The 23,973-nt window shown below is 51.8% G+C and overlaps 1 protein-coding gene across 1 annotated transcript; it reads left to right on the top strand.

The window, feature by feature from the left end:
* Positions 1–584: 584 nt before the first annotated feature.
* Positions 585–23,973, top strand: XKR7 (XK related 7). The gene is made up of 3 exons (XM_047854395.1): positions 585–1,171; positions 21,563–21,765; positions 23,018–23,973. Exons 1-3 carry the CDS (start codon positions 585–587, stop codon positions 23,971–23,973), a joined length of 1,746 nt encoding a protein of 581 aa, XP_047710351.1.

Here is a 23,973-nt window from a genome sequence, read left to right as displayed (position 1 = left end):
AAAGACAATAAGAAAAGGGACCCTTCAAGATCAAATATGGGAATGGAACAATATGTGAACACTCTGGAAACTAGGAAGTGGCTTGTTAGCATCCAGTGATTGCTAAAGAGTTACTGACGTTCCTGCCTAGGCACTCCCTTGCTTCCAAATCACTGGTCCCCTACTCTCCTCAGACCTAAGGCACCAAGGTAAACAGAGGATAAATGGAAGAGGAGAGGATGGAGAGGGAGGCGGTGAAAAAAGAGGAAATAAGGAAGTGCAGTGGGGTGGGAGAGAGACAGAAAGCCTGTGGCTGGGGCCCCACGCCTCTGAGGAAGGAAGGAGAGGATGACCTGGGATGCTCTCCACTCCCTTCCCCCTCTCCATTCCCAGGGGAACTGCCCCCATCCGGCCACAGCCCTGGCGGGGTGGGGGAGGGACGGGGGCGGCGCCGAGGGAAATGAATAATTGAAGTAGAGGGGAGGAGGAAGAAGAGGAGAGGAGGAAGACGAGAAGGCGGGAGCCTCCCGCACAGGGTCCTCCCCACTCCGCACCCCACCCCCTCCGCCGCCCGGAAGTCGCTCCCCGCCTCCTGCTCTACCAACATGGCCGCGAAGTCGGATGGAGCGGCGGCCGCGGCCGGCCCGGGGCCGGAGGGGGCGGCTGGAGGAGCCCGGGGTGGTGCAGGCGGGCGCGGGGAGGCGGCGGCGGCGGTGGCCGGGGGCCCTGGAGTGACCGGGGCGGGGGGCTCGGGGCCGCGCTACGAGCTGCGAGACTGCTGCTGGGTGCTGTGCGCGTTGCTCGTGTTCTTCTCCGACGGCGCCACGGACCTGTGGCTGGCGGCCTCCTATTACCTGCAGGGTCAGCGCACCTACTTTGGCCTCACGTTGCTATTCGTGCTCCTGCCCTCGCTGGTGGTGCAGCTGCTCAGCTTCCGCTGGTTCGTCTACGACTACTCGGAGCCCGCGGGAGCCCCGGGACCCGCCGTCAGCACCAAGGACAGCGGCACCGGCGGGCCCTCCATCAGCACCAAGGACAGCGCCGCCGCCTTCCGGACCAAAGAAGGCAGCCCCCAGCTGGGTCCCGGGCCCGCGCCCTCCTCGGCCAGCGCCTACCGCCGCCGCTGCTGCCGCCTCTGCGTCTGGCTGCTGCAGACCCTCGTCCACCTCCTGCAGCTCGGCCAGGTCTGGAGGTAGGAGAAGCGCAGGTGGAGGGAGCTGAGCCCAAGGAGTGGGGGTGGCAAGGGGGCTCCCTGCCGCCCCAGCCCTGCTCTGACCTCTTCAGGTCCCCCTTGCGTCCTGACCTCCGCCCCGCCCCACCCTATTGCAGTTCTGATTTCTTCTCTGCCAGCTTCTCTTGCCCTCTACCCTCAAACACTGACCAACCTCAGTACCATCCTCTCTGATCTGGCCATTGAGGGAGGAGGGGATGGGGCAAGAAGAGAGAAAAAGTGATCCTCAGGGGTGTGAATAAGGAGGGCCAGGGGCTGAAGGGTTATGAGAGGGAAGCTTGGAACAGGGCCCCAGGGCTCCCTCCAGCCTTGACCCACTCCTCTCTGCCTGAGTGCCAAGCCTCAGGTTAGGTAAGATCTCAGAAGTCCTTCCTTGCTCTCAAAGATTCTCAGTTTGGAATTGCAGTCCATTCCCAACCTTCCAGGAGAAACAGTCTGAGGCAGCTAAATGAATATCCCGCCCAAACTTTTTGGACTTCTGGTTAAGGGTGTGCTGGACCCTGCTGAGAAGCTGTCTTCTGTTTTCTAGGACTTCCCCAGTTGTCTCCCCTATCCCGACAGGGCCAAGGGGATTTAAGATCTTGAATCTGAGATTAAATGGCCACTAGCTGACCTTTAATCCCAGGACAGTAAAACAAAACTGAGGCTTTGTACAAGCAGCCCACTTCCAGGCTGTCTGCTGAGCTGAGCTAATTGGAGACAGGGGGAATTCTGAACCTGGGGTTCCCCTTGAATCAGAATTGCTCTGGTAGCGTAGGCTCTACTGTGCACTGACAGAATAAACTTGCCGACTTTATGGTCTTAGATAAACCTCCCTCCAAGCCTCTGTTTCCTCACCTGTGAAATGAGGGAGAATTCCTACTTATCTCATCTCATTGGTCTACCATCCCATTTTATTACCTGTTGGGATGGTAGGGTGAGAGAAAGTCTGTGTGAAGGCCTTGCAGACTGTAACAGATTTTAGGGATGTAATAGATTGTCATGGTCACAGATGTAGGGAAATCAAGGAAAAAGTCAAAGTCACTGTAGAGACGTAAGGGGTGATTACTGCTGTTGTTATATTTATTCTGCTACTTGTTAACACGTTCTGCCTAACTCAGAAGATTCATTGCTGGGCTGAGGGTTGGAAACAGGACTCCCAGGGTTTGTCCCAGCTGCTCACTTGCTGTGTCACCCTTGTTGTGTTGCTGAGTCTCTCTCTGCCTTGGTTTCCCCATCCACGCCTTGCTGAGATGGTGTGTATTTTTCATTTAGCTTGCCCTGGGGGAAAAGGGAGGTGGAGCTCTAGCCACACAAGGTGGTGTTATTATTATTAGCTTGACACATAAAAATATTCATGTCTACATCCAGGAACTAATCTGCATTTATCATTCTGTGCCCGAGTGGACAGATGGTGATAGATATTTTTAGATTCTGAAATGGCAACTTCCTATTCTTGGTAGCCAAAGCTTCATCCCCCTTTCCCTTTAGCCTAAAATGGGCCAGCTGCCCCTCAACTCACTGGCTACCTCAAACCCCCTCCTCCCCTTGTTTAGCATCTACTTACAAGAAACAAATACTTCTTTCTTGAACATAAACTGAGATTCCCTCAAACAGGGCAAAAAATTACCATGGGGTAGGGGTGGGGGGCTCAGGGAGATGGCTGAGGGTCCACTGAGCTCCATGGCTTCTCAGATAAAAGGGCTAACTGTTTCCACTCTCCCTCATATGTAAAGTGAGGGGCTTGGGATGAGATGATTCTCCAGGGATGACAAACTAATGTCCCCAGGTTTGAATATGGCATACAAACGTGTTTTGTTTGGCTTATATAGTATTTCAAAAACCAAGAGTTCTAGCTTTTCTTGGGGGGAAAAAAAGGAATCCAGTAGTATCAGGCCTATAGCCATGTATACAGGGTATATGTCTCCTGGTTGTCCAGCTCCATTCCCTTTGGTCACATCTGGACCATTTCACTTAGGCATTAGAGGCATGAGAGCCCTAATTTACAGCTCTGTAACAATTATTTTATTAAGCACTCACTTTGTGCCAAGCCCATTGGTTGCCTTTTTATCCGTTTCATCTCTTATATCCCTCCTAATAATCCTGGGATGTGGTGGTATTATTCCAACTTACCAGCTGAGGGAGTGGAGGCTCAGAAAGGGGGCATCCTTGCCCAAGGTCACACAGCTAAGCTGTAGTAGAGCTGGGACTCAGGACTCTCTGCCTTCAAAGCCTAAGTTCAATTTATCCATCCTGCAGTTCCGCCACGAAAGTGTCCCCCAAGCTCAAAGAATTATGAGTCTGAGATTCCAAGATTCCAGGAGATAGAAAGTCAGGGCTTCTGCTGCACTGAGATAAGAATGTGAAAGGAGGGGGAGGGAGTTGAACTATGTGGGTGAGGATGGGGAGACAGCGTGTATCGTGGGGAGAGTGCTGGACTTGGGGTGAGGAGATTAGGAAACCCACGTCTTCATCAGGGTTTGTAACTAGCTTGCTAGGTGACCTTGGGTGAGACTCTTCCCACCTCTGGGCCTCAATTTCCCTGTATGTGGAATGAGAACATTAGATCTGATGACCTTAAGAGCCTTCCCTTTCTGGAATTTTGACTCTGGGACTAGTTACCAGAGCTAAAGCCTCTGGGCCCCTGTCCCAAAAGCTCTGGATTCTAAAATGGCTAAGTGTCTGGCTAAATGGAGGAAAACCCAGACAAGATAGAGAGAAGCCACTGGGGCTGGCATTCCTAGAAATTAAGCAACGTTGGCATATGTTTGCTTACCACGTGAAATGTTCCCACAATGAACATGCTCACTGTTCAGCAGGCCTTGGTGCAGATGTTCTGAGTGGTAGAACTTGGTGTAATGAGGAAGAGCCCTACAGGATCAAAGCTGGGAGGCTGGCCAGTCCACCTTCTGATCTCACACCCTCAATTCTGAATAAAATAATTTGAATTATAAAAATATCTTTCAACTCCTCAAGCTTATACAATGCTGAATCAAAAGTCTGAATACTTTTAAGGAACCAGGTAACACAGACCTGTATCGGTGCATGGCTTCAATTGATAAGGCTGGATTCTGTTTCCAAACAACCCTGTGAAAATGGGTGTTACTATTATTTTAAACCCAAGATGGGGCTCTGAGGAGGAAGACGAGGGGAAGGAATTCATGGACACTGCACACGCACCATGACCCAATAGACTCCATATGAGGTGCTCCAGGCACAGGATCTCGTTCTACCCTGAAAGCTCCCCACTGGTGGCAATTGATATACCCAATCAGACAAGAAAGTAGGGTTCAGATGAAGTCAAATAACACATCCAAGGTCACCCACTGAGGAAGTAGGGGGAGCTGGGGTGTCAACCCAGCTGTGTCCAACAACTCCCAAGCCTAAGTCTTATCTCTGGCACCACACAGTGGCTGCATTGGAGGATCCCAGAGCAATGGCCCACATAAAGACTGATTGATCCCTTAGAAAATCAAATCCAGATCCTTTGGTGGGACATGAAGCTGGCTGTGAGCTGGACAGCAACCTGTGTTTTCATCCCTCCCGGCCTCCTCAACGCCAACCCTCTGAGCTGTTAAGCCACTCAGGGTTGTTAAGCCAATTAAAGTCCTAACCCTGTCTTCCCTGACCCTGTGGGCAGCAGAGCGGTAGACAATGAATCCTGCTTTCCCTAATCTTGAACTCACTGGGCCCAAGCTTTGCCCAGATAAGCATAATTTGCTAAGCCAATTAGTGAGAGATGATCTGGCATAGATTCCTCTGAGGCTGCCAGGATCTGGGGACCCCAAAGTGGGGAGGGAAAGGAGGGGGGCAGGCAGGCCTCTAGAGGGAAGGCCTTCCCTCTAATACTCTTTCTATGTCTAGGCCCCAGCACTGCTCCCTCTGCCTCCTCACAAACCCCGCACTCAAGAGAAGTTCTGAAATGAATGAGTAACCTACTGGGTGCGAAAGTCAGTCTCTGGGTCTTCTCTCTGGGAAGTTATATTCTTGGCTTAATGGTTAAGAGTACTGACTTTGGATTGAAATGTCCTCACTTCAAATCCTGACCCGTCTACCTGCTATATGTGATTGTGACAAGCTATATAATCTCTCTGTGCCTGAGTTTCATCCTTCATAATCTAAGGACCACCTCTTGGGTTCTTTCTAGGTTTAATATGACAACACATACCAAGGATTTGGCAGAGGGCTGGCCCCATGGTTAAGTATTCAGAACCATTGGAGGTGATTAGTGCCATCAGCCTGGGCTTTGTTTCCTGTGGACGGAGATTTGTTCACTTCACACTTAACCAGGGAGGGGCAGGAGGGCAAGAGGGCCTCAAAGGTACCTGTGCACTCAATCTATAGTTATTCATTCCACAATATTGCAGAGCACCTGCTATATACATGCTAGGAATAGAGTGGTGAATAAGACAAAGTCCCTGTTCTCATAGAGCTCAACAGTCTAACGGGAGAAACCGATAAGCAAGCAAAATAAAATATGGTAATACATTTTAAACAGAATATAAAATATAATGAGTCAAATAGTAAGTGCTATGGAAAAAGTGAAACAGTGCAGGGGGCTACAAAGTTCCAGGGAGGAGCGTTTGGCTCTTTGAGATAAGATGATCAGGGAAGGCCCCTGCAAGGAGGTGGCTTGTGGGCAGAGGGCAGAATGAGGTGAGGGTGAGCTGTGTGGAGGCCTTGGGAAGGATGTCCAGGGCAAAGGGAAAAAGAAGAGCCAGGAGAAGTCCTGTGTGGCTGAAGCAGAGAGTCGTGGGACCGTAGGAGATGATGGTGGACAGATCGGCAAGGGCGAGATCACACAGGGCTTCGAAGGCCACAGGAGGACTTGGTCTTTCATCCTGCATGAAGCGGGAGCCCCAGAGGATTTGAGCAGAAGAGGAATAGGGTCTTGACTTAAGTTTCACAATGTGTACTCTGGCTACTGGAAATAGACTGGAGGGTGGCCAGGGTAAGCCTGGAGACTGGTGAGGATCCTGCTCCATGATCCAGGTGAGGGGAGATGAAGGCTGGGCCAGGCTAGTGGCGGGGGGGGGGGGGGGTCTCTTTCAGGTCGAGTGGACAAGGTATCTTTCCCTCTTTTGTCAATTTCCCCACTGGGGCCAGAATGTTAATGGTTAAGAATTCGACTGTGGAATCAGCCATATCCCATGTTGGCCACTTTCTGTGATTTGGGGCAAACAGCATAACTGGTCTATGCCTTGATTTTCTCATCTGCAAAATGGATATTCTAATAACAGTACCTATCATAGGTGGCTTGAGGGAGTAAAATAATGTATACGTGGTGTTTAGCACAGTACCAGAAACACAGGAAGTGTGCAATTCTTCTTAGCCATTCCTATTTGTATTATTATCTATAAAGCCGGCCAGAGAGCGGATTCCATAATGGTTTCCAAACCGTTTCACTCCCTTCTCACTATCATTTCAACTGAAATCTCTGAGGTTCTCTTTTCTGATTATTTTGGTTACCTACCTAGGATTTGTTTTGACAGGACCCCTGCTGAAACGGGTTTACAACCCCCCTGAACTCAATGACTGTCCACAAGGTTCCTCCCTGCTCTGACTCTGCAGGGTTGTTCCAGCCCAGCCTCACCACCTACCTCCTGGGAGACCCCTCTCCAGGAGGCGCTCCACCCCCCACCCCCTTCTCCCAGCCCATCCGCCTGCAACAGGCCATTAGAGCTGCTCCTAACAGACACAGCGGCGGCAGTTGGGCCCAGCGTCCCCTGTTTGATCTATAAAGACCACACAGGAGAAGCCCTGTGGGGAGGATGGAGGGCTGCCAGGAAATGGCTTTGAACCCCTGCAGCTGGGGCGAAGGTCCCCAGGGAGGAGAAGGAAGATGGGTTGGGATCTACTCTGGCCTTTCCATTCACCACCCAGCCTTTGTTAGGGTCTTGAAATTCCTCCCCTGGGAAATCCTATCAGCCTCCAGTTCCCTCCATCCCACCCATCCCCCTCCCGCTGCCTCCACCTGCAGCCGGAAGGATAGTTGAATGCTTAAATCTGACCTTGCCACCACTCCAGTCTAGATGCTTTAGTGGGGCATTAGGGCCCTTGACCTCTTGCCCTTTTCCCTCCTCACCCTCCGCCGCCCCCCCCCCCAAAAGCAAGCCACACGCTTTTTTTCTTCATGTCCCTGAGCAGCTGCCTGTAGTCTTTCTGGCAACACTCTGTCCCATTCTCCTCCCAGTGAAATTCTGCACATCCTTAAAGGAGGGCTCCAATGGTGCCCTTTCTGAGAAGCTTTCCCTGAACAAACCCGTTCTGCCCTCAACCCTTCAGACCCCACCCCCACTCTCTCACTCAGGCAAGTTGTTGTTTTTAAATCTAAAGTGGAAATTGTTTCGTTGTTTTGTCTGTCTATAAAGGAACTATATACTCTTGTTTAAACCTCAGGCAGCATAGAAAAGGTATAAGGAAGACTCCCCTTCCCTCATTATCTTGGGGGGCAGAGAGGTGGGGTTACGAAAGATTTCCGCTTACTAAGTGGCTATTTCTTGTATTGCGTAAAGATTTTCTTTGGTTTTAATTAACCAAGAAATACATGTACACATTCACCTGTTTTTATACTTTCATTTAAAATTTTTAAATGTTTATTTATTTTTGAGAGAGATAGCGGGGGAGAGGCAGAGAGAGACACACACAGAGAGAGAATCAGAAGCAGGCTCCAGGCTCCGAGCTGTCAGCACAGAGACCGATGCAGGGCTCGAACTCATGAGCCTCGAGATCATGACCTGAGTCGAAGTCAGACCCTTAACTGACTCAGCCACCCAGGCGCCCCTGAAAATTATAGTTACCTTATAGAAACTTCAATCAGATCATTCCACTTCACTACAATTCTGTCAAGTAGGGAGAGTGGTGATAAAGCGTAAGGACTGTGGAGCTCAAACTCTGGTTCTGCCATGTGTGAGCTACTGGGCGTTGGGCAAGACATTTAACCTCTCTCAGTTTCCTCATCTGTGAAATAGGATAATAATGTCCCATGGCTAGACAAGTAGCCATTGTGAAGGCTTATTGCTAATATATGGAACAGGCTTTGCCCAGGACTCAGCATACCATTAAGTGCTCAATTAGTGTTGGCATTACTGGCCCATATTACAGATGTGGAAATTGAGGCACAGAGAGGTAACAGCGTCCCAGTTAGTAAAGAGCAAAGCCAGGGTTTAAAGTGATGCAGTGAGGCTCCCAAGTCTGCTAGTTAAGTGTATTCCTACAACACAACCAATCAAGGTTTGCTTTGGGAAGAGGGGGAAAAAATCAGAAAGGTATTTTTAAGTTTTTATTTGAATATAAAGTACCTACTGTTAACATTCTGGGTTCTTCCTCTCAGACTTTCCCTCCAGGCACAATTACTCATTCCTCTGCAGCCTCACAGTCCTGATTATATTCTGTTGTGATCGCCTGCCCACCTAGCTGGTTTTCCTACCAGATTACAAGCCTCTGAGGAGGTGAGGCCTTGCTCTTTCTTTCCTCCGTCCCCCATGGTGACTGGCCCAGAGCAGACCCTCAATTGCTGTGGGGGACCTTGCACCTGGCCAGCTTTGGCAAGGTCCCTAGCAGTTACTAGAACATGAGTCTGTCGAAGTAGGCTTTGTATCTGTGGCCGATGTGGGGGGCGCTAAGGCAGTGTGGGACCCCAGTATGGTTGTGGGCACAGTTGGGGTCTGCTAGGCCTATATCTGCAGGCTTCCACACTGTCAATGGACAAATGCAGGCTAAGGGCAATGCATTTCTATTTGTATAAGATGTGGTAGGAACAGCCCTGGGGCTAGGTTCCCAGAAGGATACAGGAATGCTGGCATGGCTGACTTCGGAGATGGATCCAGTAGGTCCTGAATAAATGTTTGTGCGAACTAAATGGGTTCTTTGAACAAGAACCTTGAGCAAGGCACTTCACTCCCTAGAGTTCAGTTACCCCCATCTGTAAGTCCAGTTAGGGGCTCAAGAACACTGGCTGAATTCCCCGGGACTCGGACGAGAGGGCAGAGTAGCTGAGAGCTTGGAGTGCTGGCGGGCTCAGGGCTCCATGACTTCTTACTAGTGTGACCCCGGGCGAGTTGCTTCACCAGCCAGAACTCTAGTCTCATCTGTGAGGTGGGGATGGTGATAACATCCACTTCTTTAATTTTTTTGTAATGTTTATTTATTTTTGAGAGAGAGAGAGACACAGAGTGTGAGCAGGAGAGGGGCAGAGAGAGGGAGACGTGGAATCTGAAGCAGGCTCCAGGCTCTGAGCTGCCAGCACAGAGCCCAACACGGGGCTCGAACTCATGAACTGCGACATCATGACCTGAGCCGAAATGGGACGCTTAACTGACTGAGCCACCCAGGTGCCCCTAACAGCATCCACCTCTTAAGGTTCTTGTAAAGATGTCCTGAGATAATATAAATGCACGGAGCTTTCACATTCTATATGCTCAGGAAATATTTACTGCAATCACTATTATTATTGGCCCAAGAAGCAGCCATCCCACTTGCTTAGTCACAAGATAGGGGGTAAAGGAGGGGCATCGGGAGTCCTAATGCGTGCTAACCCTCATCCACAGACAATCTTTCAAGGAAAGAGACTTTTCCTGTGGCGCCAGAGATAGTGTGAGGACAGATAACAACCCAAGGTCCAAGGGAGGTAGAATCTGTCTGAACAGGAGCAAGAACACCCTGACAATCAAGCTGTCCAGGAACTGAGTGGGCTGTTCCTGAGGGTGTGAATTCCCCATCATCACACAAGTGCAGACAAGAGTGACTGACTTTGGCAGGGAAGCTGCAGCCGGGCCTCCTGCTCTGTTTGGAGGGTAAATTAGATGCTCTGTAAAGCCCCTTATGGTTTTAAGACTGTGCAGATTGAACTTGGGGGCTTCGTGAGGCTTAACTGCCAGATCACAGGTTGCAAATCGGTGGGCCATGGGCAAATCCAGCCTGAGGATGTGTTTGTTTGGCCCACACAGTATTTTCTCCCTACCGCTCGATGAAACTGTTGATTATGGAAAAAAAAATTTTTAAATATACAAAAGTAGAGGGAACAGGATAATGACCCCCCCACGTGCCACCACCCTGCTTCGACACTCAACTCATGGCCAACCTTGCTTTATCTAGGCCAGCAGCATCCAATAGAACTTTCTGCTGTGATGGAAATACTCTACATCGGCACTGTTCAATACAGTGGCCACTAGCCACGCATGACCATTGAGCATTTGAAGTGTGCTGGGTGTGACTGAGAAGCGGAATTTTAAATTTTATTTAACTTTAATTAATTTAAATTTCAATAACCATATGCGGCTAGGGTTGGACACTCAGATGTTGGAGAACATAGGTCTAGACCCCACCCTGTCTCCTTCCCCTCCGTGTTATTTTGAGGCAAATCTCAGACATCATATCACCACATCCACAAGTATTTCAGGACATCTCTAAAAAGACAGACTTTTTTAAAGTATAACTAAAATACCTAATACTGTTATCACACCTTTAAAAAGGAATAATAATTTCTTAAAAATTCATATGGTATTTTAAAAAATTAGTTGCCAACATCTCCAAGTTGGAGTATTTTTTTTTTTTGCATGAATATCCTAATTTCCATCTATTCTTGGAAAATTGCAATTCCATCCATACTGGGCTCAGGGTAGCAGTCAGCTAGAGCTGTTCTGCTCTCTAGGCAAGGTAGCCATCTATCCTTCCCCAGAGTCCCCCATAATATCAGCTTGGTCTCTCTATAAGTTAGGGTCCCCCAGGCCAGGGACAGAAAGAAATGGTGCTTCCTCCCTGCCTGGGCCTCCAAGTACCTTCAGATGCCACCAGGAGACTGGACCCTAACCCTTGTGCCCCAGTGGCTCATGCCTTCCCAAATAGGGATGACTCTGCGCAAAGATACCAGGAAAAGAGAGAAATGGAGGGGAGGGGGCGGGCAAAGTGCCCTGGGCTAGAGTATAGGGTCCTGAGTTTTAGTCTCTGTTCTGCACGCATTTCACAGATGGGGAAAGTAAGGCTCAGACAGCGGAGGAGATCTGGCTGCACGCACACAGTAAAGGACAAACCAGGTGGGAAACCTCATCCCAAATGCTTTGCTGGAGAGGGGCTGCCTACTTCCTGCTGAGTGAAAAGATGAGCCGATAGCAGTGGGTGGGAGGGGAGAGGGTCTCAGCTTTTCAGCCAGAGCCTAAAATTAGTGGCAGGGAAGTGTTTGGCCTTAGCCCAGCAAAAAAAAAAAAAAAAAAAAAAAAAAAGAGAGAGAGAGAGAGAGAGAGAGAGGTGCTGTGACTCTGTAGAGGGCTGCTAAGGAGGAGGGAAACAGCCCAGCTCTCAGCACCACACGAACGGGAGCCAAACGTGTAAAATCACATTCTTTTCTGACATTTATGACTCATTTGGCTGCCAACCCCAGGAAGGTCCCATTTTGCATCCTTACAGGAGCGCTCAGCATTGAGGGGTAGGCAGATGGGGAGGGAGCCTTAGGGCCGTTCCAGAGCTTCCTGAGCCCCACCGCAGGTAAGGTGGCTGTTTAAGGGGGCCCCACTGTTTCCCAGAGAACCCAGAGACTGTAGCTGGGTCTGCAGGGCCTGACTCAGCCTGATCTGTGCCCTGATTTTGAGATGAGATGCAACTCTGATGCTTCTGGCTATTGACCTTGGGCCAGTCACTTTCGCAAGTGCCTGCTACTTGCGTCTGGAGTCCGTGCCCTTCTGTGGGGGCCACACTCAACTCTCACCTGTAACTCATCTCCCACCTTCTACCCTTGCCTCTCTCCCTTCTGCTCCCCACAGAGTGTTCCCTCTAAAATGCAGAAGTGCTGGCTAGCCCTACCCTTGTTCCCTTGTTTTAAACCTCTCCATGGCTCCATCACTCTTAAGATAAAGACCAAATGCTTTGCCAAGGCTCACCTCATCTCACACTTTCTCGCTTCCTTCTCTGAGCTCCAGCCCCTCGGATCACTCACTGCTTCCTTGCAACTCAGGATCTTTGCCCATGTTGTTCCTCTGCCAGAAATTCCCTTTGCTCCCTCCTTCACCTGGTTAATTCCTGTGCCTGCTTCAGATGATGGCTCAGCAGCCACCCCCCTCTGAAGCCATCTCTGACTGCCACACCTTACAGGGCCAGGCCCTATCTTCCTGTCCTAGAGCACAGAATCCTGTTTGGAGCATGTCTGGTACCCATGGAATGTTTGTCGTTACAAGTTTACATGATGATTTAAATAACGTCCAGGTCTCCTACGAGGCAATACCTGACATGGGCTGGGTCTGTCTTGCTCACGATCGTGTCCACCAACACTTTAGCACAGTTTCTGGCGCTGCGTAGGTATTCACAAATGCAGGGTGAGTAAATGTCAAACAAACCTCCTCTTTTCTGGGACTCCATTTCCGCATCTGGAAAATGGGAATCATGCCCATGAAATCTCACGGGTCTGCAATGAGGATTTTAGCAAAGTACATTCAGAAGGCCTCTCGATGAGCGGGGGTTGTTTCTAAGACCCCCAAAGAAGACCCTGCCTTATGCATTTTCCCCAAAGGGACTTCTCTGACCCTCTGCCTCCTGGGAATAGGTCCTGCCAGCCTAGGAATAGGTCTCAGGAATAGGTCCCAGACACGAAACTGGAAACCACAAGGCTTCCTCTTCCTGCTGAGGCGTCCGAGTCAGGCAACTCCTAAAACCTCCCATAGGTCAAGTGCCCAGAACTGGGCTGGGAATTTTATGCTTATCACCACTTTCTGATTTCATAGCTACTCTATAAAATGGGCATTGAGCTGAGGGGTTCAAAGAGCGAAGCAACTTGTCCAAGGCTATACAGACCATAAATGATAGATCCAGAATCTGAACCTGGGTCTCCCTGACTCCCAAGCTTGGGTTCTTTCTCTCTGCACTTGACCGCCTTTACTTGGGGAGCTTATTAAGTAGATTTTATAAAGTACATTCACAGGGGGCCTGGCTGGCTCAATTGGTAAAGTGTGTGGTTCTTGGTATCAGGGTCATGAGTTCGAGCCCCACATTGGGCATGGAGCCTACTTTAAAAAATTATATAACAATTTCATAATTAATATAAATATAATACAATAATTATATTTAATTATATATAATATATAATGTAATCATTATATAATATATTCATATAACATACAAATATATAATATATATAATTAGTTATAATTATTATATTATATATTCGTATATGTTATAACATATGAATATATAATATATATAATTAATTATAATTATTATATTATATATTCGTATATGTTATATGAATATATTATATAATTATTACATTATATATTATATATAATTATAATTATATATATAAAGTACATAATATATAAGGTACATTTACACATTCACTCTTTCAAGAAACAAACATATATTGAACATTAACTCTCTGCCAGGCAATAGGGACGTAGCCAAAAACAGGACAACCATGGTCCCCACCATCAGAGAGAGACAGGAAGCAAATATGTAAGCAAGAAATTTGACCATTTCAAATTGTGATATGTGTCATTAAGAAAAGAAATCAGAGGTGCCTGGATGGCTCAGTGGATAAGCGTCTGACTCCTGGTCATGATCTCAGGGTTCACGAGACCAAGCCCCGTGCTGTCAGAGCAAAGCCCACTTGGGATTTTCTCTCTCCCTCTTTCTCTGCCCCTCCCCCACTAGTGTTTTCTCTCTCTCTCTCTCTCTCTCTCTCTCTCTCTCTCAAAATAAATAAATAAACTTTAAAAAAAGAAAGAAAACAGTGACAGGACAGAAAGTGGCCAAGGGGTGGGTAGAAATGCTCTGGAAGTGGGGTGACGGGGATCTGGGGAGGTGACACTGAGCTATGGAAAGACTGAGAATGAAGCCCCTGTCCAGGCAGAGGTCCTGAGGCTGGAATGGGCTTGGGGTATTCAGGAAGCAGCTGGAGAGGCATGAGAGGGGAAGGTGGAGGCAGATGAGCTCTCCAAGGTGGACAAACCTGGATCACACGAGGCCTTGAAGGTCATGGTGAGGATTTTATTCTAAGATAGTAGGGTGTGGCACGACCTGATCAGAATTTCACAGGACCTCTCAGGCAGCTGTGTTAAAAATAAGCTCAGAGGGCAGAGAAGGAAGGAAGGAAGGAAAGAAAGAAAGAAAGAGAGAGAGAAAGAAAGAAAGAGAGAGAGAAAGAAAAAGAAAGAGACCTCAGCTACCGCTTGGTGTTCAGGGGCCTGCACTAGAATGGTGCCCCCTGGTGGAAGGAAGTGCTTGGGTTCAAGACACTGCTGTTGGGCCCTAACGTTACCAGAACTGGATGGGTGGGCTGTGAACCTGGTGACTACCCGCTGTGGTAGGCAAGAATCTGGCTACTAGGGCCCATTTTTCAGTGGAGACTGAGGTCCCCAGAGGGGTTAGACTTTCCCAGAAAGTCCAGTGAAGGACTGAGCCTGAGTCCTCTGACTCCAATTACCAGTGTCCTACCTCCTCCTGTTTGCTCTGAACACTTGTCATTCAGTCAAAGCTTTTAGGTCCATCCCTGTCCAACACGGGTCTTCCCTGGCAGCCATACTGCACAGCCTCCAGGGAACCGAATCACCTCCGAGGCAGGGGCCCATGGAGAGCCAAGTCGGACTCCTAGGTCTGGCACTAACTTGCTGTGTGACTTATACAAGCCCCACTCCCTTTCTGGGTCTCCGTTTCTTCATCTGTAAAACGTGCATAATAATAGCACCCACCTCAAATATCTGCCGTGAGGAACGGACAGTCTGTATAACAAGGCTTTGCGTGCAGTTGGTGCTCAATAAATGTGAGCTATTATCGTTATTATTAACACCTGCACGCTGTCCCCCTACACACCTACAGAACAGTCACAGGCTCCGCTCGGGTGGGGTTCCTGCTCCTTCCCATCAGCTCCACCGGCTCACCTTCCAGAATCTGCAGGCCTGGCCCGTGTGGGAGACCAGAGAGCCAGCCATGTGGGGGGGTGGTTCCTGGATGGAGCCCGAGTGGGGGAGCCACTGGAAGCTGCTGTGTTTTTGGCCCGGAGCCGTGAGGGGGAGTGGAAAGGGGCGAGAACACACACTCAGAAACGCCGAGACCGACAGATGGAGGAGCTGAGGACGTGAGAGACGCAGACAGACAGAAAGAGACCCAGAGTCGGGAGAGGAGGAGCAGGCAGGGGAGGACGGCAGGAACACTGGCAGTCATGCCGAGCCACGAGCTGAGCAACAGACCACCAGATGGACCAGGCAGCCGAGAGACTGAAAGACAGACAGACAGAACAACAGGCAGACCCAGGATCCTAGAAACAGACAGACAGACAGAAAGGCAGGTGCAGTATCCAAAGGGACAGACAAGCCATCCTGACTTCTAATGGACACACAGACGGATGTTCCCAGCCTCTAAGAGCAGACGATAGGCTGACCCAGGACCCTAAGGTCAGTCTGACTAACAGAGGAACATAGTATGTGAGAGGCAGCGTGACCCGTAGTCTAAGGGACAGACATGTGGGTTGACCCAGGGTCCCAGGGTGAGACTCACTAACAGATTGACTGACTGACTGACTGACAGTAACTGAAGAAAAGATAAATAAATAGGCTAACCCCGCAGTCAAGGGATAGACACGACAACAGGCTGATCTGAGTCACAGACAGAGACAAGGCCCCGGACCTGATCTGAGGGCAGACAAAAGGATGGGTCCAAGCTGGCCATCTGCATGGAGACTGAGGCCCAGGCCAGAAATCCTGGCCACCACGAGAGACTCCGGGTGATACAAGAACGAAAAACTGGAGAGAGACAGAGTGACCCAGACACTGGGCCCGGGAGCCTCCTGGCTTCTCAGGGACATGAGATCCCTTCATCCTTCCTCCTCCCTTCTGCCCATTGAGGAGAAGCTCCCAGGTCTGGGGGACACTGGGAGGTTCCTGGGTCACAATGGCAACCAGACCCAGGAAGCAGGGAATGAGCTCCATCCACTTCTGGATCCTGCTGCCTGCTCTCAGAGGCAATGGGGTCTAGAAGAGAGAGCTTTTTGCATATCTGAGCAAGCGATTTCATTGCCTACCTGCTGGCTTCTCTCTTCTCTAGGGTGGGGTGGGTTCCCCCCACCCAGCCCCACTCTCAACGATACACACTTACCTGCTCTGCCAATTCCTCCCAGACAGGCTTCTTCTTCTCTGAGCACAAAATGGGCAGCCAGCAAATTAATCCAAAAGAGACCTCTGAGCACCCGTTTCCACACTGTAAAATGGGTGACGGTAAACCTGTTAGGTTTCAGTTCACACCGGTCTCGGCAGTTTAAGTCAGTGTTGTGTGGGGCCCAACCACGCTAAGAAATATCAGGGAAGCCTTCCTGGAGGAGGAAGGACAGGAATGAGTCGGTGAGGACAGGAGTTGCCCACAAGGTGTTCTGGCAATAAGAAAACTCAGGCGAAGGAGCCCCAGGGCCTCTGAGGTCAGCAGAAAGATGCACGCGAACATTCTCTCACCTTTATTCACTCAACAAATATTTATTGAGCACCTACTACAGGTACTAATGCTGAGGAGACAGTGGTGCCCAAGACAGAGTCCCTACCGTCATAGAGCCCAGTGGTAAAACAGAACGTAAATGTGTCAAGTAATAAACAAGATTGTTTGATAGGCTATATTAAGATCAGACAGGGCAATGCGAGTGATGAGACTGGGGTGGGGAGGGCAGAGGGCCCACAGGGGATGGCTGACCTGGGAGGCCTCTCTGACAAAGTGACACGGGAGCCGGTGAGGACCCAGGACGCAGCCACGGAAGGGTCTGGAGACGGATGTTCCAGTCAGAGCAAGTAGTAAGTGCAAAGGTCCTGAGTCAGGAACAAGTTCGGCCCGGTTTGAGGAGCCTCCAGGGCATCTGGAATGCTGGCTTGAGACGAGGAGAGAAAGAGGCCGGGCCAGATGGTTTAGGGCCCACGAGCCAAGGGAAAACCACTGGACTTTATCCTAAGTGTGATGGGAGGCCCTTGGGAGGTTTTGAGACGGGGAATGATGTGATCTGACTGGTTTTTAAAGTATTCCAACAGTTGCCACGTGGAGAGTGGACTACAGGGGGCAGGAGAAGTCAGGGAACCCAGCGAGAAGGCAAAAGATGATGGTGGCCTGGACCAGGGTGGTGGCAGTGGAAAGGATGGATGGACCGGGGATGCCTTTTGTTGAGACCAGATGCACCCCCAGACCCCACCCCCAGGTTGGATTCCTTTCCCTGAGATGGGGTGTCCTTTTCTGTGGGTGGTGTTGGCCCCATTTGTGGTGAAAATCAACTTCTTCCAACTTCCCTTCAAATAGGGTGGAGCAGGGTGGGCTTCCCAGAAGAGGTTTCAGGAGAGGCTGCTCGGTGATCGGGAGGAGCCGGAGGCCCCCACCTAACATGTGCTCCCTCTCTCTGTGCACACCCACCCCTCTTAGTGTAGAAATTATTTTCAAACCCATCACCTCATTCAATGTTCACAACCAAGACGGAAATGAGGCTCAGAGAGGCAAAGAGACTGCCCAAGGCCACACAGCATCCAGATCAGGGCTGGGAGGCAAACTCACAAGCCCAGCATTTTGCCACCTTGCCTTTCTGATCCCCACCCCAGGGGCTGTGACACAGGCAGGATGGTGAGTGCTGGCCCCTTCTTAAAGAAGGTAAAACTGAGGCGCAGGGAAATTAGGTGGCATGTCCTGGGCAGGGCTGTTTTAAAACCTTGGTGGGCCCCACATCTATCAAGCATATTAAAATGCAGCTACATCAAACACCAAATGTAAATTATATATAACCAGATAAGAGCCAAATTGCAGGCAACTGGCTGATATCATGTTCTGTTTTGCAGACATTTAATTAAACATTTATTAATTTTGATTCTGCAGTTTTTCCCTGTGTTTTAGAGCCAATTTTTTTTTTTCCAGGCCTCCAACGTTTTCCTAGGCTCATGAAAACCTCACAGGCCCTTGGCAGCGAGTGTTTAGTGATGGCTGAAAGGAACAGCCACACTTTGGGGTCCTGTTGCCAAAAGGGGCAGAGTGAGGTTGTACCCATGTCCGCTCATCCCCAGAATGCAGCAGGGTCTTTCCACACTCCCTGCCCAACACCACGTTTTTGGGAATCAGAGGCCTCCTTCCTTCCCCTCTCCCTTCCTTGCTCGGCCCACAGTAGCCCTGGGCTGGGTGAGCCCTTTGTCTGCGGTTATCTGGGACGAGGGGCCTTGGGAGCTGGCAGGGGAGGGGGCAGGAGGGGGCGGGGAGGTGGGAGGCAGCCTGTCAGGTGGTGAGGGATGCTGGCTGGGCGAGGACCTCCCTCATGCTGACCCGGGCCAGGAAACAGATGGTCCTCAGCCTGAGAGAAACTTCCAGGGTGTCGCCCTCCCCCAACTCCCCAGGCCCCTTCATGTTGGACCAGCTGGTCTCTCCTCTCTGTTCAAAGCCAGAGCCACAGGAATAGGGAAGGGAATAGGTCTGGGAGAAGATGGAGGCTGGGGAAGGTGGTCTGTGCTCTGGGCTCCCCAGAAGCTCTGGAGGCCATCTTGGTCTCTCCCATAGCCCCCATCCCCCACACCTAGCCATCTCTCCTCTTCTCTCTGCCCCTCCTCTGTGCCCTGCCTTTGCTCAGCCTGTCATCTCAGGCCTGGACCAAACCCCAGCCTCTCCTGGCTTTCCTCCAAGCCAGCCTCCAGAGCGAGCTTTCTAAGCCAGCAAACCGATCACATCACCCTGACTGTGGGATAGAATTCAGATTTAAAATAAAATATGAACCTTTCAGTCTGGAATTTGATGCCCTTCACAATTTGAGTTCCCTTCTGGCCCCAGCAAACCACTGGCCGTTCCCCTAAAAGGCCATGCCCTCTCATGCCTCTATGCTTTTGCCTCGGCCGTTTCTTCTGCCCGGAATGCCTTTCTGCCTCCTGTGTGCCTTCAAATCCTACCCATGCTTTAAAACTGAGATGAAATGTTTCTTCTTTGGGAAGTCTTCCCTGATCTCCTCTCCGCCCAAGCTAAAGTTACCCATCTCTTCTCTGGGCTCCCAAGCATCTTAGAGCATCTATTTCAGATCTTATCTTATCTGTGTCCCTTGGGCACAGGGCCTGGCACATAACAAGCGATCAAAATATACTTGGTAAGTGAAGGAATGATTCTGGCTGAAGGGATCCTTAAGTGGTGGGGAAGGCAGGCGCCCAGAGGATGGAAGGCATAGGGAAACAAATTTCTGCTCATCAGAAGAAACACAATCCAGTCCTGAAGGTGCTCAGAAGGCAAGGGCCCTGCCTTAAGAGGTAGGGACTCCCCATCCTGGGGAGCGTGCAAGCAGAAGGTGTAAACACATGGGGCTGGGAATTGGCGAAGGAGTTCTAGCATTGGATGGGGGAGTTAGACTGAGGGCCTTTGCATTTGCTCAGTCCGCTTCTGAGGGACCAGCCCTCTTCCCCTTCCCAGCTGCTGGTCCTACACTGTCATGTTGAAGGTGTGTCTACACCATTGATTGGTGCTGGGAAGACCCAGGGATGGGGAGGAGAGCCTTGAATGGGATGTTTCTGGCCACATTTTGGGGAAGGAGGTTTGAGTCCCAGAACATTAGTTCTAAAAGGATCTCCAGAGTCATCAAGCCCATCCTTCTTGTTGGTAGATAGGGAAACTGAGGTCCAGGGAGGGCCACACCATTCCTATAACTGGGATACTCATTTTGGGAAACTCTGGGTATCAGCCGATACCAAATTCCAGGGGGTACCGTGATTCTCCTCGTGGGCTGGCAACACACAGTTGAATACAGTTGGTCCCCAGGTTCCCAAACAACATGTTAAAAATGCCAGCATTTCACATCTGGGAGGAGACCCCCAAATATCTGGTTCCTCAATTTCAGATTCAAGTGATAGGATCACTGAATCTATGTTGGGATTTTCTCCCCTGATTTCTGGAGAGATAACTTCTAGAAGAGCACTCTCTGATTTCAGCAAAGGGTGTGCCTGCCCCATGAATCAGAGAATTGAGGGGCTTGGGGGCCAGGGTCTATGGCTGCAACAACGCAGGGCAGAGCTTCTAGGCAAAGAACAAGGGCAGAGAAGGAAAAGCACATCCAGAGATCTGGATGGCAGGCCCCTCCCTTCTCATCCTACACGGGCAGTGCACTTCATAGGTGCAGAGTATATTCTCATCCATTTCATTCTCACAGCCACTTTGAGAGGGATTCACTATGGCTCAGAGAGGGTCTGGCTCAACATCACACAGTAAATGAGAAGCAAAGTCAGAACCTGCACTCAGGACTTCAGGATCCTGCCCATACCCCCTACTGGGTTACCAGAGTTCCGTTTAATTAAACAAACTTCCAACACAAAAACAAACAAAACCTTGCAATTATGCATGCATTCATTCTTTGAGCCAACACAGATTGAGCACCTACTGTGTGCTAAGAACTGAGGGTACAGCAGTTAGCAAGCTGACCTAGTGATCCTCATAGAGTTCTCAGCCTGGGGGAGATGGGCGCATAACCTGGCAGTTACAACCCACTGTGGGTTACACAGAAGCCCGGGAGAGGTCCCTACCCCTGGTAGAAAGTGGTTAGCAGACGCTTCCTGGAAAAGGTCATGTTTAAGAGCTGCGCCTTGGAAGAAAAGCAGGAGTTGCCAGGTTTGGGGCTGGAGTGGGGTTGGAGGACCCGGACGGGTGTTCCAGGCAGAGGGAAGAGCAGGTGCAAAAGCCCAGCAGTGAGGGAGAACATGGAGAGTTGGGGTCTGTGACCTGCACAGGGCAGTTGGAGCCATGACATTTGTTGGGAGAAATAGCTCAAGAAGGAAGCAGCAAAGTCTCGTGCCAGGGGATCTATGAGCAGCTTCCCTGTGCCCGGTGGGGAAAAACTGGCCACTTAGAGGTGGGGTTGAGCAACAGGCCCGGAAGCTGGGGGTTGGCACCAGAGAGTGTTCCTGAGAGAACCAGGCTGCTTGGGTTTGAATCCCGGTTCCACTGCTTCCTAGCTGTGTGACCTTGGACAAGTGGCATACCTCTCCGGGCCTCAAGTTTCCTCATGCGTAAAATGAGGGCAATCACGAGGCTACTAGAACCTCGGTGCACTGTGAAGTGTCAGGAATCCTGCAAAGAAAGCGGGCCCCGGGAGCAGAAATGAAGGTGAGAAGGCTGAATCAAGGGCTTACTTTGTGCCAAGCGCTTTAAGCTAATGAGCGCGCATTCGGGGTCCCCCGACGACAGCCTGGGGAGGCGATCCTTGCGATACGTCCAGGCCACCGCCGAGGAAACAGGTTGGGCTGGGCGCTACTTTACAGAGGGCACACCGCGCGCTTGCGCCGGGCGCTGGCCTCGCGGCCCGGGGAGGGCGGGGGCGGGGGGCGAGTTGGGAGCCGAGACCCGGACGAGTGCGCGCGGGGCGGTGAGGGGTGGGGGGGTGGGGGGGCGGGTGTTGGCCTGAGCACGGCGTCCCTCCCGCAGGTACCTGCGCGCCATGTACCTGGGGCTGCAGAGCCGCTGGCGCGGGGAGCGGCTGCGGCGCCACTTCTACTGGCGGATGCTGTTCGAGAGCGCCGACGTGAGCATGCTGCGCCTGCTGGAGACCTTTCTGCGCAGCGCGCCGCAGCTGGTGCTGCAGCTCAGCCTCCTGGTGCACCGCGGCGGCGAGCCGGACCTGCTGCCCGGTGAGCCCCGCCCCGCCCCGCCCCCGCCCGGGGCTCGCTCATCCTCCGTAGTCTGCTTGCCCTCCTCCTTCCTAGCACCCCCACTCCTGCCCACCCTCGGGGATTTGGAGGCCCCGCCCCTGCTACTCTCACCACCCACCAGGCCTCTGGAGACCCCCCATGTCCCTTCCACCGGCCCGCTTACCCTCCGTGTTGGGAGAGGCCTGGCTCCACCTCCTCGCCTCCCCTTGGCACCCCTGGGTGCTGCCCGCCCTCGCCCTCCTCCCCTTCCTCCTTGCCAGGGCAGAGCAGACCCCATTTCTGCTAAGTCCAGAGAGGCCCTTGACCCCATCACCACACCTCGGGCCCTTTCTGGAGTTCCCCGCTCTTCATTCCCGGACGTGTCCTGATCCCAGATTGCATCTCTGGGGGACCCCCCTGACTTACAGACCTGCTCAGTCACCCTCAGTCTCCAGAGAGTCTGTTTACTTACCCCCTCACTGGCCTTCACTCCCTGGGGACCCCTCCCAGGCTTACCTGGTCCCCAGGTGCTCACCACCAACCTTGCCCCTTCCCTAACTCTCACAGACCAGGCCAACCTTCGTTGTCAGACAAAAACCACATCCGGGCAGCACCCCCGTGCTCCTCCCACCCGCACACTGTCCATCCCACTTTCAATGACCTAAAAGATTCTATCACCACCCTCAGGCCCCTGGGAACCCCTTGCCTAGGATACTGTGCCCCAATCAAAACTTCCCACTGCAGATTTCTTCCCGTGCCCTCAGCTGTGCTTAGCTTGGACACCCCTCGACATACCCCAGCTTCACCCTGGTGGCCTATAGCTACTAATAGTCCCCTCCTGGCTCCTTCATGCCCTAATCGTGACCCCCCCCCCAACTCTTCACTTCCCTTTTCACTCCCAGAATCCTGGACCCTAATTTCCCACCCTTCCACCAAGACTCCTGAATCCCGATATCCCTATTCCAGAGACCTGGCCCTGACCTTTATGGAGACCAAAGTCACCCACCTTCCCTCCCCCTTTATGCTCCCACTCCTCCAGAGGTACCCAGCCCCATCCGCTCTACCTGCCCCCATCACTGCTCTTGAAGGCCACCCACCCGGACCCTCCCCACAGCCCTCCTGATTTATAGACCCTTCCCCTCACAGCTCCTCGGAACCCAGCTCCTGACCCAGAACCCTCCCCCCTCTCCCCACACCCCAACCCGGACCCACCCCTAACCCAGCCCGCCCTGCCCTCACCCTGTCTCTGCAGCCCTGTCCACCTCCGCCTCGCTCGTGTCCCTGGCCTGGACGCTGGCCTCCTACCAGAAGGTGCTGCGGGACTCACGGGACGACAAGCGGCCACTGTCCTACAAGGGCGCTGTGGCCCAGGTGCTGTGGCACCTGTTCACCATCGCCGCTCGCAGTCTGGCCTTCGCGCTCTTTGCCAGCGTCTACAAGCTCTACTTCGGCATCTTTATCGTAGCCCACTGGTGCGTCATGACCTTCTGGGTCATCCAGGGCGAGACGGACTTCTGCATGTCCAAGTGGGAGGAGATCATCTACAACATGGTGGTGGGCATCATCTACATCTTCTGCTGGTTCAATGTCAAGGAGGGCCGCAGCCGCCGCCGCATGACCCTCTACTACTGCATCGTCCTGCTTGAGAACGCTGCGCTCACTGGCTTCTGGTACTCCAGCCGCAACTTCTCCACCGACTTCCATTCGCTCATCCTGGTCTGCGTGGTGGCCTCCAGCTTCGCGCTGGGCATATTCTTCATGTGTGTCTACTACTGCCTCCTGCACCCCAACGGGCCCATGCTGGGTCCCCAGATGCCTGGCTGCATCTGCCCTGAGGCCCCAGGACCCTGTGGCCCACCAGCCGACGCTGTCACAAGCCCCCCAAGGTCCCTGCCGAGGACTACAGGCACTGAGCGGGATGGGGCCTCCGCAGGGGGCGAGCGTGCAGGGACCCCCACGCCACCTGTCTTCCAGGTGCGGCCTGGCTTGCCTCCCACACCCGTGCCCCGTACCTTGCGGACAGAGGGGCCTGTCATTCGGATCGACCTGCCCCGTAAGAAGTACCCTGCATGGGATGCTCATTTTATTGACCGCCGGCTCCGGAAGACTATTCTGGCGCTGGAGTATTCGTCTCCTGCCACTCCCCGGTTGCAGTACCGGAGCGTGGGGACCTCCCAGGAGTTGCTGGAGTATGAGACCTCGGTGTAA

This window comes from Prionailurus viverrinus, chromosome A3 (genome assembly GCF_022837055.1).
Source record: "Prionailurus viverrinus isolate Anna chromosome A3, UM_Priviv_1.0, whole genome shotgun sequence".
NCBI lineage: Eukaryota > Metazoa > Chordata > Mammalia > Carnivora > Felidae > Prionailurus > Prionailurus viverrinus.
The sequence above is the reverse complement of the archived record's forward strand: the minus strand, read 5'-3'. Positions and strand labels throughout refer to the sequence as shown.

Coding starts and splice junctions, on each gene's coding strand:
- XKR7 (XM_047854395.1), top strand. CDS start 585: ATGGCCGCGAAGTCGGATGGAGCGGCGGCCGCGGCCGGCCCGGGGCCG. Junction 1,172..21,562: donor CAGCTCGGCCAGGTCTGGAG/GTAGGAGAAGCG, acceptor TCCCTCCCGCAG/GTACCTGCGCGCCATGTACC. Junction 21,766..23,017: donor CGAGCCGGACCTGCTGCCCG/GTGAGCCCCGCC, acceptor CTGTCTCTGCAG/CCCTGTCCACCTCCGCCTCG.